The sequence below is a fragment of the Ictalurus furcatus genome, chromosome 20 (assembly GCF_023375685.1).
Source record: "Ictalurus furcatus strain D&B chromosome 20, Billie_1.0, whole genome shotgun sequence".
Lineage (NCBI taxonomy): Eukaryota > Metazoa > Chordata > Actinopteri > Siluriformes > Ictaluridae > Ictalurus > Ictalurus furcatus.
This window is the reverse complement of record NC_071274.1, coordinates 13841081-13854004: the sequence shown is the minus strand read 5'-3', so window position 1 is coordinate 13854004 and position 12924 is coordinate 13841081. Positions and strand designations below refer to the sequence as shown.

At 38.3% G+C, this 12924-nt stretch overlaps 1 protein-coding gene across 2 annotated transcripts in view; it reads left to right on the top strand.

Moving 5' to 3' along the window:
- Window positions 1-12180, top strand: part of LOC128624479 (ephrin type-B receptor 1-B) — a 404526-nt gene extending 392346 nt beyond the window's left edge. For both annotated transcript variants that reach the window (XM_053652162.1, XM_053652161.1), the window contains exons 15-16: window positions 4682-4837; window positions 9122-12180. In XM_053652162.1, coding sequence (XP_053508137.1) covers window positions 4682-4837; window positions 9122-9230 — 265 coding nt within the window. In that variant the 3' untranslated portion in view covers window positions 9231-12180. The remainder of the gene's footprint in view (window positions 1-4681; window positions 4838-9121) is intronic.
- Window positions 12181-12924: the final 744 nt, after the last annotated feature.

The window sequence follows — 12924 nt, the reverse complement described above, 5'->3', positions numbered from 1 at the left end:
CACAGCAATGTGCCAACATTTTTTCATTTTAATATATTAATGAACAACTCATCATACTATTGTTTATAATAACCTTTAATGTTGTGGAATGTTCGTCAGACAAGTTGGTTCCTGTTACCACTTACTGTACTTTATAGCAGCTATAAACAGTTGTTCCCTCACCACCCTCTGTTTTTTCACTGTTTTGAAGTTAATAAAACAGAACACATCTCGTCATGTTACTGAGAAACCAGAAAACACAAAGGCAGTGTCCAAAATCACTTACTGTGACAGTACCTACTGCATTCGATTCAGTACTTACCGCTTGGCCATTGATACAGTATGTACTCATCAGTATAAGTGGTAAGCATGACAATGCTTAAGCATACAATCCAGATGTACTACATCCGCCATGTTGCCATTGTCAACTTCAAAAAAGACAATGTGCCAATTTAGATTCCGACAGCTCTTCTGTGCCAGTCCCATTGCCTTATGGGATAGTACAGTAACCAGAGTGTCCAGTGGTTTCATACTGCAGAATCTCAGCGGAAGCAGCAGGTCATCCAGTTATTTCTCGCCTACTGTTTTATGAATACTAAGAATTCAGACATACTACTCCTTTGGCATACTGCCTTTCGCCTACTGTATAGTAGGGTAGTAGGTATATTCGGACGCAGCCTATGTCATCTATCCAGAATACATTCTCATGGTGGAAAACTTACTGAATGTTACAAAGCACTCACATTGGAGAGTCCTTCCATAAATATTGCATAAATGACTTCTAGCTGAGAGCTTCATATCAAGTCTTTCTTTGTTAAAAAAGAATACTTTTTAAAATCTGTTTATGGTTAGGTTCAGATTATGTGGAATGTCTGTCACTGTGGATGAGGGGATGAGAAATGGTAACATATTAGAATGAGCACATTAATATAAACCTTAATATAAGCACGGTGGCTTAGTGGTTAGCACGTTCGCCTCACACCTCCAGGGTCCTGGATTCGATTCCTGCCGGGGCCATGTGTGTGCGGAGTTTGCATGTTCTCCCCGTGCTGCAGGGGTTTCCTCCGGGAACTCCGGTTTCCTCCCCCAGTCCAAAGACATGCATGGTAGGCTGATTGGCGTGTCTAAAGTGTCCGTAGTGTATGAATGGGTGTGTGTGTGTATGTGATTGTGCCCTGCGATGGACTGGCACCCTGTCCAGGGTGTACCCCGCCTTGTGCCCGATGTTCCCTGGGATAGGCTCCAGGTTCCCCCACGACCCTGAAGAAGGAGTAAGCGGTAGAAGATGGATGGATTTTACATTTATTATTTATACATTTATTATTTATTATTATAAAATTACTCAACACCTTCTGACCAGTCAGAATCGAGAACTCAGCAGTGCTGTAGTTTAAGGAAGCTTGAACATGCACAGAAACTGTTGTGTTCTAGTTGAGAGAAAAATGCTTCCACAGGGTGTGCAAAGCCCTGTTTATCTTCCAAAAACCCAATTATCTCTACTTAATAAAATTACTAAATCTCAATTAAAAAGCTATATATTTTTGGTTTCATTTCATTGCTTTTACCAGTGGCTGCCTGCTACATTTTATGAATGACTTTAATTTTTAATTCTCTAAAAGAAACTTGGTTTTATAGTGTACGTTGTAAAAGTAGGTACACAGCTGAATGTTCAAACTGCAGCACTAGTTGTTAGTCAGTGTAATGGAAAATAATCCAAATCTAACTTTATTCCAGCATACATCATAGTTTGCATCAGAAATATAAATACATATTTGAGTAGCTGCTGAAAGCTGAAATGTGCTGACAAGAAAAGCTGGATATCCAGAATATGTGATAAAAGAACACTACACTACACTATAATGTGTCTGTGTTGTTTAGAATAGATTTCAAATTATATGTTATTAGTTTTTAAAGTACACCTTCATCCACCTGAATTTCTGGCACACTGTATTTCCCTGATATGTTTTACCTTCTGTGGTGGTAGAATGAACTGAGAGGTTTTATACTTTCTGCAGATTCCTTCACAACATTTACGTAAGTCAGGGGTTCTCAAACTTTTTGCAGCCTGGAACCCATTTAAGTGTAAAGTAAATTCCACAGACTTCCATGGACACATTTATATTATGGGTGTAATTGTAACTATTCAAATTTTCATGTTTGGGTGGTTTATTGGATCCATAGAGCTTTCTTCCCCCCAAACCTTCCACTCATAGGACACATTTTTATAAATTGCCATTTGTTCAAGTTCAAATTATTTCTAGGCATTATTGACATATTTATATTTAATATGTTTTAATTATTGAGGTTTATATTCAACCTATTTAATTCAAGTGACCAGTCAAACAGGCTAATAACTCGAGAAGTTAAATAGTAAATCTATTAACTTTGATAATGGTGTGTTGTTATTTCCACCACAGTAACAAAATTCAAAATCTTAGACACCCTAGCTATCCTTCACAGACACTCCATTTTGAGAACCACTGCTTTAAGTAAAATCTACAAAACACAGTTCTTCTGAGGATACCAGAAGTTAACTTTATTAGTATGACTATATCAAGAGCAGTACAGTAACATGGTTGAGACAGAGACATTAGTACATAGTTCTATAGACCGTCACGATCTTGCCGGCAGATGGCGCTGCGGCGACGACGTACACGGAGAGCTAGAGAGCGCGCGTGTGCACGAACCAGAGTGAGCACATGCTTGCGCGCTACATAGAGACTTTGTTTACAAAGAACATGTGCGTTTGTTTCTGTTTGGTTTCCACCCTGTTCAGTCATTGGTTGATTGTCGAGGGAGTGTAATGATTATTACCAGCTGTCAACACTCAAGGTAATCACAGCTGTTATTTAAACGCCTCACGTTGCTGCGTATGGGGCACAGTATTATATACCGATTGGGGTAATGGTGCCACGCGGTAATGTGTCCAGGTTATGCTCTGGTTTCGTGTTTCATGCCATAGTCCTAGTTAAATGAGTGCCGTTTCTTGTTTCAGGCCATGGTCGTAGTTAGGTGATCACCATGTCTAGTTTCTTGTATCATGCCATAGTCCTAGTTAAATGATTGCCATGTCTCGTTTCCTGTTTCATGCCATAGTCCTAGTTAGGTGATTGCCATGTCTAGTTTCTTGTATCATGCAATAGTTAAGTGACAGATGAGTATTTGTTGAAGTGGGTAATTGTGATAAGCAGTAGCGATTCCAAGTCTTGTTCTAAGTTTCATGTTTCATGCCTCAGTTTGAGTTCTTGTTTAAACCTTGGTTTAGACTTTGATCCTGCACTTACTTCCAGTCCCAGTCTCATCCCGTAACCATAGACTCCTTATTAGGTCTAATCCAATAAAGTTGGTCATAATACATACAGGGTCAGATCATCATAAATGCACATTGGCATATCCATACATACAGTTACATCAGACAGTCTGTGGTCCTACACTACAACACAGCTACCAAAAAATAAAAAAATAAAAAAATAAACAATGGCATGGACTAGAAAACAAGAAACAATGTGTTTCAAGAAAAAGTGACAAAGAAGAAGGATACACAGACTAGAAATGTTATGGTAACACGCACAGTAGCACAACAAAGTCCCATATTCACTGGCTTGTATTTTAAATGTACTTGTATAATGCATATTACACACTATTCCTCACAGCAGTAGTAGTATGTAGTATGGGATATGGTGTAAGGTTATGATCAACAAATTATTGTTTATTATATGACACAGTCCTGTGACCACTTGTAGTAATGACCTTACACTGCTTTATTTTTGTGTAGATTATTTTTACAATTTCTGGGACCGAAATGTTTTAATAAATGGGGGCTAAAGACATAAATGACGGGAGATGAAAGATAAAACCTTTACAGCAAAATAAAAACACTTTAACCTTAATTTTGGAACAGGAGTGCAATTGAAATATAGTGACATACAGGAAATAATTACAATTTTGTTGAAATATGATGTTAGTGGAAAAATAAATACTACCAGACTATTTAGCCACAAGACATTTTATTTTGAAATGGCAGGAAATCAAAGATCACATTTTGTAGTTTAGTTATCAAGGATTGTAACCTACCCAAAACATTATTTTCAGTGGGAATGTCCCACTATGAGAGAAAGTCTAAATAGGATAGTATGCCTGTGGTGTTGGTTTGGCTTGTAGGGAATAACCTAATAAGTGGAATCATGAATTCATACCAATTCCCAATTGTGTGAAAATGTCAGCGCTATTAACTCACAATTACAGGCTAAACAGCTGCAATTGTATAATATTAACTCACAATTGCAATAGTATAAGAGCAGAACATAAGAAAACCAGACACAGGTGCTAACAGTGATCAGTGGGTGTGGCCAGGACACAGACATCTCACAGATCAAGGGGCTCAGTGCAGAGCTGGAGCATGGCATGAAAAAACCATGAAGTTATCATGAGCACTACATGGCAAGCATATTTATATATGAGTGTATATACTCAGTTATACAGAAAAAATCCAAGATATTATAACAAGTGGTGTGTCTATATACTTTCTCTCAGGGTGTTAAATTCTAGTACATCTCTGTCAGCTAAAGTAGCGTATGCCGTTCTGCTACTAATATGCTGTATTTTGTGTCTTATTTTTCTGTTTCAGCGAGTTCAGGAATTGCAGGGTTGTCGTTTTGTGAACTGAATAAATTAACCACTCTCTTCCTCTCTGTCTCCGCAGTCCGTCTCAGCCACTGTTGGACAGGTCTCTCCCTGACTTCAACACCTTCAGCTCAGTGGAGGACTGGCTGTCTGCTATTAAGATGTCTCAGTATAGAGACAATTTTCTCAACTCTGGCTTCACTTCCTTGCAACTCGTCGCCCAGATTACTTCAGAGTGAGTCTATAGCTTGTTATAATCATGACATGTCACTGATAAAACCTTTCAGGGCAATCCAGTATTCAGTAAAGGTGACTGGACTTATATCCTGGAAAGCTTATATCCTCACATCGAATCATGTCAGGAATGATTCTCAGCAAGTCTTCATTGGCTGACAGAAATGCAAGTTAATAAAAAAAAAAAAAAAAAAAAACAGTTTAGGAAATACTGCTGGCAATATGATTCTGTTGATTCTAGTCTCAATTATTTTATTTCCTCACTCAACAAAATGTATTATTTATTATCTATATACATGTATTAGAAATAACATTACATTAACACCCATAAGTGTCTAGTTAAAACTCATTCATTTTAACATTAAAAAGCAGCTCTATGGTGCATACAATATATAAGCTACCGTATATATGTGTTACTATACTGGGCGGAGACAAGCGTGGACGAACAGTCTAGAATGCGTGGGACAGACAAAAGATGAAGTACGGAAGGAAATCAAGGTCAGGCGATCGGGCAAACAGGTAATACTAGGCTTAGGCATAATCGTAATCGTAACACAATGCGAATATCAAGACCAGGTTGGCAGATACGAAAACTAAGGCTTAGTATACGACAGAGACGAGGCTGCTGAGCGTTTACTTCGCGAGATGCTGAAGTTAACGAGGCTTTTTATAACTTATGGTGCACACAGGTGTTCGTACTCAATATTCCGGCGAACTTGAGCGCAGGCATGGCTGGGAAGTGTAGTCCTCGTCCGCCTTGTTTGTAGGCGGCACTGTAAGATGAGTACTGCAGCCACGTGTTCGCCGTGGCGTAACAATATGTGTCTACTTAGTATAATCTATAAAATGTTGATTATGATAATTATATGCTCATAGTTGTTGTGTAATTACATTATTTAAAATGAACTATAAAAGACCACTAGATATAACAAAATATTATTAATACCATGAAGTTGTTGTATTCTCAATTTTGATTGGTCAAATGTTTTTCATAATTTTTTTTATAACAGAATGGCTTGTTCTAAAATATTATCATTTAAATTGTAACAACTCCTTCGCTGTGACTTGTATAGCAGACACTCCATAGAATCTAAGCATTTGGAACAGTCACAAGTAAGGCTGTTCCTTTAAGTTTTCCACCACAGGAAAGTCTTCAGGACAGATGACTTTGCACTTTCTCTGTAAAATGGCAAACTGCATTTCTCTGTCTTGTAATGTAAGTGCTAACAGGAACTAAGTTGTTTAGTAGATTACAACCTTGTGTAAAGTTACCACATTAAATGTAACTAATAAAGTATAAAAATATGACATCATCTTTTACTAGTTGTAATCATTGGTAAATTGATGTGGGAACAAAACATTTCATGACATACTGTTATTGGAAAATCATCAACTTCTGTATGGTTGATTATAATTCTGTTTATTCCTTACATTAATTATGCAAAATCTAGTGCAAGTGTAAAAATAATGTTTAAGGAGTACAGTGCAGAGATGCTATTGGCAAGTTGACATTGCATGAGAATAATTAGAGGAACTGCTGAAGGAAAGATACAGTTCAGAATGTGTGCTGATTTATTAATGTATTATCTTTTTAATTGACCTGAAACACCTTCCTAGCGGCCGTTTTTGGAATTGACTGCTTGCGGGGTGGGAGGTGTCAATAATGATTTCATTCTACAAATTACTTATTTTAATCTGAAGGTGTAAGTGTTCAGGACATAAACAGATAGTAATTCATAGTTATTATAGCATATTAGCTTATTATTATGGGCTTTCGGGTGTATGTAGGAAAATATCTTCCTCTCTTCTTCTTTGAAAACTTTAAATGACATTTCTGTCATAAAAAAATAATAATTAAACCTGCTATTAACACTAAACTTACCTATTCAGATGTCTGGGTTTTTTTCCCAATTGTGAGAGCTTGTACGAGCCAAGGAGAAGCAAAAAACTCACTGCAATCATACATTCCTGACATGAATTAAGTATTTCTACTCATATTCAGCAATAGGGAGGCAATTTTTCTTCAGCCACTTGACACACTTGTGAAGATCAGAAGCTGTGATGAACAGACTGCTTTTGTTAGAAGTGAATTAGTGAACTTGGGCTTAATGACTTACAGGAGTGCAGACACATGCACACACAGCTTTCATCTGTTTTCATAGTCAGGAGCATGTGGGAGTGTTCTTTATTTATTTATTTTAAAATATTTTTTAAATTCCTGTCTCTCTATTTGTCTCTATATCTTTAAATCTCTATTCTACCCCTCCCCTGTACTTCTGTATCTTTTAAAGTGAAATTGCTTTATCTTATCTTCCTCTGTGTGTTGGTTTTGGCTGTCTGAGTCCCTATACCTTTAGATTTCCTCCCTCACTATTCTTGTTTCTATTCTATCTCTCTGTCTCTCTTTTTATACTTCTTTCTCTATATGTTCCTCTGTGGCTTTATCGCTCTATAAGCCCTTAATTACTAAGATCCCAAATAGGAGACATAAATAGTGGATGTTTTGGGGTGATTTACAAAGAATGATAGCATGATTTATGTCACATGCAAGGTAGTGGGAGAAAACAATATGTAAATTAATATTATTGGTTTTGTGATATTAGTTCTTGATTATGAGTTCAGATCTCTGGAGGAGTCAAACTGAAACTTGCCACATATTTATTTGCACACCCAGAATAACTCTGATTACAGGCAGTGAACCATATCAGGAAAAAAATGAATAAGAAAATAAAAAATGTATGTTCTCTCAGCCTCTATGTAAATGCTGTTGGCATGAGATGAGGGAATGAATGTTGTTATAAATTAATATTTACCTTTAATATTGTTATAATTTTCTTATTTGCTTATTAAGTCTTGTCATTATTAAAACACAGTGAATTATATAATTTTATCTTCACCTACCAGAAACAGGCTTCTGCCATTTTAATATCTGCCCATTGGTCACACTAATTTGCTTTTCTCTAAATGACATTTAGGCTTGGTAAATCACACTGTGGTTGTAAAACTGCCTTGTATTTGTGTATTTATATTATATATCAGTATTATCAAGTTTGCACATGTTTTTTTCCACCCACAAAACTGTACACCAACTTTTTCCATCTCCATGCCCCTGTTCACTATTTCTGTGCCTTTTTAATGTCTCTTTAATTGTCAATACAGCCATCTTGTCTTTCTCTGTCTAATTCACTGTCTTTGCTTGTGAATTTTAGAGAATATCAGCTACCCTCTCGTGTCAGTTATAAACGCTTATTTAGTGTGTCTTTCCAAGTTCATACAAGTTCTAACAGTTCCAGGCCCTGATATAGTTAAGCTCTCTTTGCTCTTAATACACTAACATGAATATGCAAAAGCTGTTAGAACATGAGAATATTAGCTTCGGCTGGGCATCTGGAGTGCAGCAGCTATGGTTTAAATAACATATTCAAATTGATTTATTGTTTATTGATTTATAAATTGAAAACAGACTATCCAGAATGTAGAATGTACAGGGAGCAGTTTCAAGTGACACTTCAGCTGTTTTCAGGGTTTCATCAGCTGTTTGAGAGACTGAAGGAAAATAAAAGAAAGAAAAGTAGTTAAGTAGTTCTAATGAAAATGATTTTTGATCATCAGACCAGGTTGTAAAGTTTCAAAGGCTTACAGGAGTGGAACACAATGTGGTTTTATGTTGTTGTAGCCCATCAGCCTCAAGTTTTGGCTTGTGCATTCTGAGATTCTTTTCTGAGTGGTTATTTGAGTTAAAGAGTCTTTATATGAGTTACTGAGGCTTTCCTGTCATCTTAAACCAGTCTGGCCATTCTTGTCTCCTCTCCATCTGTCATCAGCGTCAAAATCTTATTTTGTTTTTCGCATCATTCTGTGTAAACTCTAGAGACTGCTGTGTGTGAAAATTCCAGGAGATCAACACTTTCTGAAATTCTCTAACCAGCTTCTCTGGCACCAACAGCCACTGAAATCACGTTTTCCCCATTCTGATGTTTGATGTGAACATTAATTGAAGCTTTTGACCAGTATCTGCATAATATTATGCATTGAACTGCTGCCATGTGATTGGATAATTGCATGAATGAGCAAGTGTACAGGTATTCCTAATAAATCGGTCAATGAGTGTATAATACAGCAGAAAAATATGAATACCGTTATATACAGTATAATGTCAATGTTACTGTAATAATATGAATTCATATTAATACTTAAAATGAATAGCCAGACACAAAACAGGCCCATTTCATCTTTAACCAGCTTTGACATATGTTAATTGTTGTCTCTCAATTCTTTCTGACAGAGACTTGTTGAGGATAGGCGTGACTCTGGCTGGCCACCAGAAGAAGATCCTGAGCAACGTGCAGACCATGCAGATGAGCCAGTGCCAGTCTCCGACAGCACTGGCATGACTACAGCAGGCGCCGGTTGACGGGCCAGGCATCCTGCTTAGTGTGCAGGAGCGGGTGAGCACTGGCACGTCAGAGCGCGCCAGGGTTGAGACAATCATTCTGATCTGATAAAGAGACACACATGTGCCGATACACACTACAGATCAGTGTGTTTGTAAAGAGAAAACAAAACAGGGATACCTGTCTGTCTGTCCATTTATCTGTCTCTGGCTGTACATACCGGATTTCCATCTGGCCATTATTATTTAAGCAAAAACAGTCAATCTGTTTCTAATACCAAGGACATGTGTACTATTTTTTTCTTCCCTTTCAGTTTACTCATGATTCATCATGCTGATTCTCTTCTTTTTCTCAACGATTTTTAAATTGTGAGCGCAATTGAGGATCTACTACAAAGCAGAAAAAAAAAAACTCCAGATGTACTTCTTTTTTTTTTGGTTGCTGTTACATATTCATTTTCTTTTCTATTGAAACAAAATACTGTACAGCTATACCTCGTAGTCCTCTGCTTCCCAGCATCACTACCTGACAGCTGGCTTTGCCAAAGGACGTCTTGAACGGCCTCTGTGTATATCTTTAAATAAATATGAATATATCTTTGGAGTAAACCTTCATATTGAAGGTGCTTTGTAACAGATACATATGTGCATACTTTTCTCCTGCTTGTGTTTTGGGCACAATATGCGTTGCGTAGATAATACTGGACTCATGGAAGACAATCCAAGAAAAGGAATTAAATGTAGTCAAACTGGGGAAATGAAATAAAGCCCAAAAGGACGATCTTCAAAGATTTGTGGCTGTCTTGGAGCCAACACTGTAGAAATGTGATTTAATTGTGTATAAACACCTTGTAGGGTAAAGCAAATGAAATCTTCAGGCTACCAAACTGGATGATGTATAGTGTAGAAGTTTTCATGCTGATGAACACCTAACTATACAGTTTTTCTCTTCTTCTTCTTCTTCCTCCTCCTCTTCTTCTTCTTCTGTACATGTTATTTTTCTTCCTTTCTTTATGATCCTCTCTGGGTTTCTCTTGTTCGTTTGTGTTGAAGTGTTTCACAGAGTTGTCTAAGGACAGCTCTGTGTGTGTGTGTGCGCGTGTGTGCGTGTGTGCGTGTGTGTGTGTGTGTGTGTGTGTGTGTGTGTTTGCTACCTAAACTCTCTGGTATGTCCATGTTAGTGTTATTGCACTGTTTAATATGCTGTACTGCTGTTCGTCTTCAAAACAGGGTCTTCAAAAGTCACTAATCAAGTGTTTACATATACAATGAACTGATGAGCATATAGTCAGCTAGTGCTAGGATGATCACCACGAGTCTCTCTCTCTCTCTCTCACACACACACACACACACACACACACACACACACACACAAGCACACAGTTAATGTGTGGGGCATGAAATACCACATGTGTTCAGATAACATTGTTGAACCTAGTGCACAAGGTCTCTGACATCAGTCTGGTTCAAAGAGTGACTGGTCATCTCTGGCTAGGCTGTATAGCTGCATGAACCTTTGCTAACAGATGTCCAGTGCCCTATCAATGAACACATTCTCCTGAAGTGATAATTGAGATCACACACACGCGCGCACACACACGTGCACACACACACACACACACACACACATAGGCTTTGTGCTGTCCTGCTCTCTCTTCTTTAGTTGCCACGGTGAGGAAAATGAAAGACCTTGCACACTCTGAATAGGGGTGTGGAAGATGGTCATATTCTGCTGGCTTGAGATGAGGAAGGAAACTTTATTTTAGTTTAGAAGTTAATGAGTAAAAGATTCAGGGTGAGAGTGTGTTTGCTGAAAGCTCTCTCTCTCTCTCTCTCTCTCCCTCTTTCTCTCTTTCTCTGCCCTTATTGGAGGCCTTGCTCTCTTCTCCTGTGAACAATATTAGCAATGGTGAGGTTTATGAAAACACAGAAAGAGCTTTCACAGTCTTGTGTGTTAGCGGTCAATGCATGTGTATTTAGAGAGCACCTTTTCTTCATATTCTTCCTCTTTCAGTTCCACTGCTGAAAAACAGGACAGGGATGCCTCTGCCACTGAGATATTAGAGAGAGATAGGCCACTGTTGCACTTCTGGTGGTGAGGGACTTGTAATAGACTGCTATGAGAGAGTGAGAGAAAGATGGATGGATGGATCAAGTGGCAAAAGTTGCTAGGGAAGAACTGAAGTGGCCCTTGCAGAGCCCTGACCTCAACCCCACTGAACACCTTTGGGATGAATTGGAATGCAGAATATATCCCACGTCTGTGATGGTCAATTCAATTCAGTTTTATTTGTATAGCACTTTTAACAATGGACATTGTCACAAAGCAGCTTTACAGGTGTCTACAAACATTTGTCCATATAATGTAGGTTATCAGATGGGTGGAGGGGTGAATGAACCATTTTTTGAAAGGCTGGATGGATGGATGGATGGGTGAAAGGAAGAAAGAATGAGTGGATGGTTGGTAGACTGGGTAGATGAATGGACAGTTCGGACGGATGGATGGATGGTGCAGGAGTGGATGCATTGATGGATGGTTGGGTGTTTGGATGGAAGGATGAACAAGTGGTTGGATAGAAGGTTGGCCAGTGGATGGATGCAGTAGACAGGTGGATTGATTTTCCAATTAAGAAAGAGGGATAAAGAAATACAGAAGCCTGTCTGATGTGTTCTTAATTATGTCACATTCAATGCATTGTCTGCATAAAATGTTACATTTTTATTGAGTCTACACAAGAGTTTTAAAATATAAACCTTCACATGAATCATGGATGAGCTACAAACAATTTAAATCAGGTTAATGTATGTGGTGGTAATCTGAAAGGCAGCGTTTTGATATTAGAATTAAGTGGTCTGCTGTGTAAAAGTAAAAGGGTATTCTGGCATAAAGCTTCCATTTAAAAAAAAAAATATATATATATATATATACATATATATACACACACAGTATCTCACAAAAGTGAGTACACCCCTCACATTTTTGTAAATATTTGATTATATCTTTTCATGTGACAACACTGAAGAAATGACACTTTGCTACAATGTAAAGTAGTGAGTGTACAGCTTGGGTAACAGTGTAAATTTGCTGTCCCCTCAAAATAACACACAGCCATTAATGTCTAAACCACTGACAACAGAAGTAAGTACACCCCTAAGTGAACATGTCTAAATTGGGCCCAATTAGCCATTTTCCCTCCCTGGTGTCATGTGACTTGTTAGCGTTACAAGGTCTCAGGTGTGAATGGGGAGCAGGTGTGTTAAATTTGGTGTCATCGCTCTCACAATCCCTCGTACTGGTCACTGGAAGTTCAACATGGCACCTCATGGCAAAGAACTCTCTGAGGATCTGAAAAAAAGGATTGTTGCTTTACATAAACATGGCCTAGGCTATAAGAAGATTGCTAAGACCCTGACACTGAGCTGCAGCACGGTGGCCAAGACCATACAGCAGTTTAACAGGACAGGTTCCACTCAGAATAGGCCTCGCCATGGTCGACCAAAGAAGTTGAGTGCACATGCTCAGTGTCATATCCAGAGGTTGTCTTTGGGAAATAGACGTATGAGTGCTGCCAGCATTGCTGCAGAGGTTGAAGGGGTGGGGGGTCAGCCTGTCAGTGCTCAGACCATATGCCGCACACTGCATGAAATTGGTCTGCATGGCTGTTGTCCCAGAAGGAGGCCTCTTCTAAAGATGA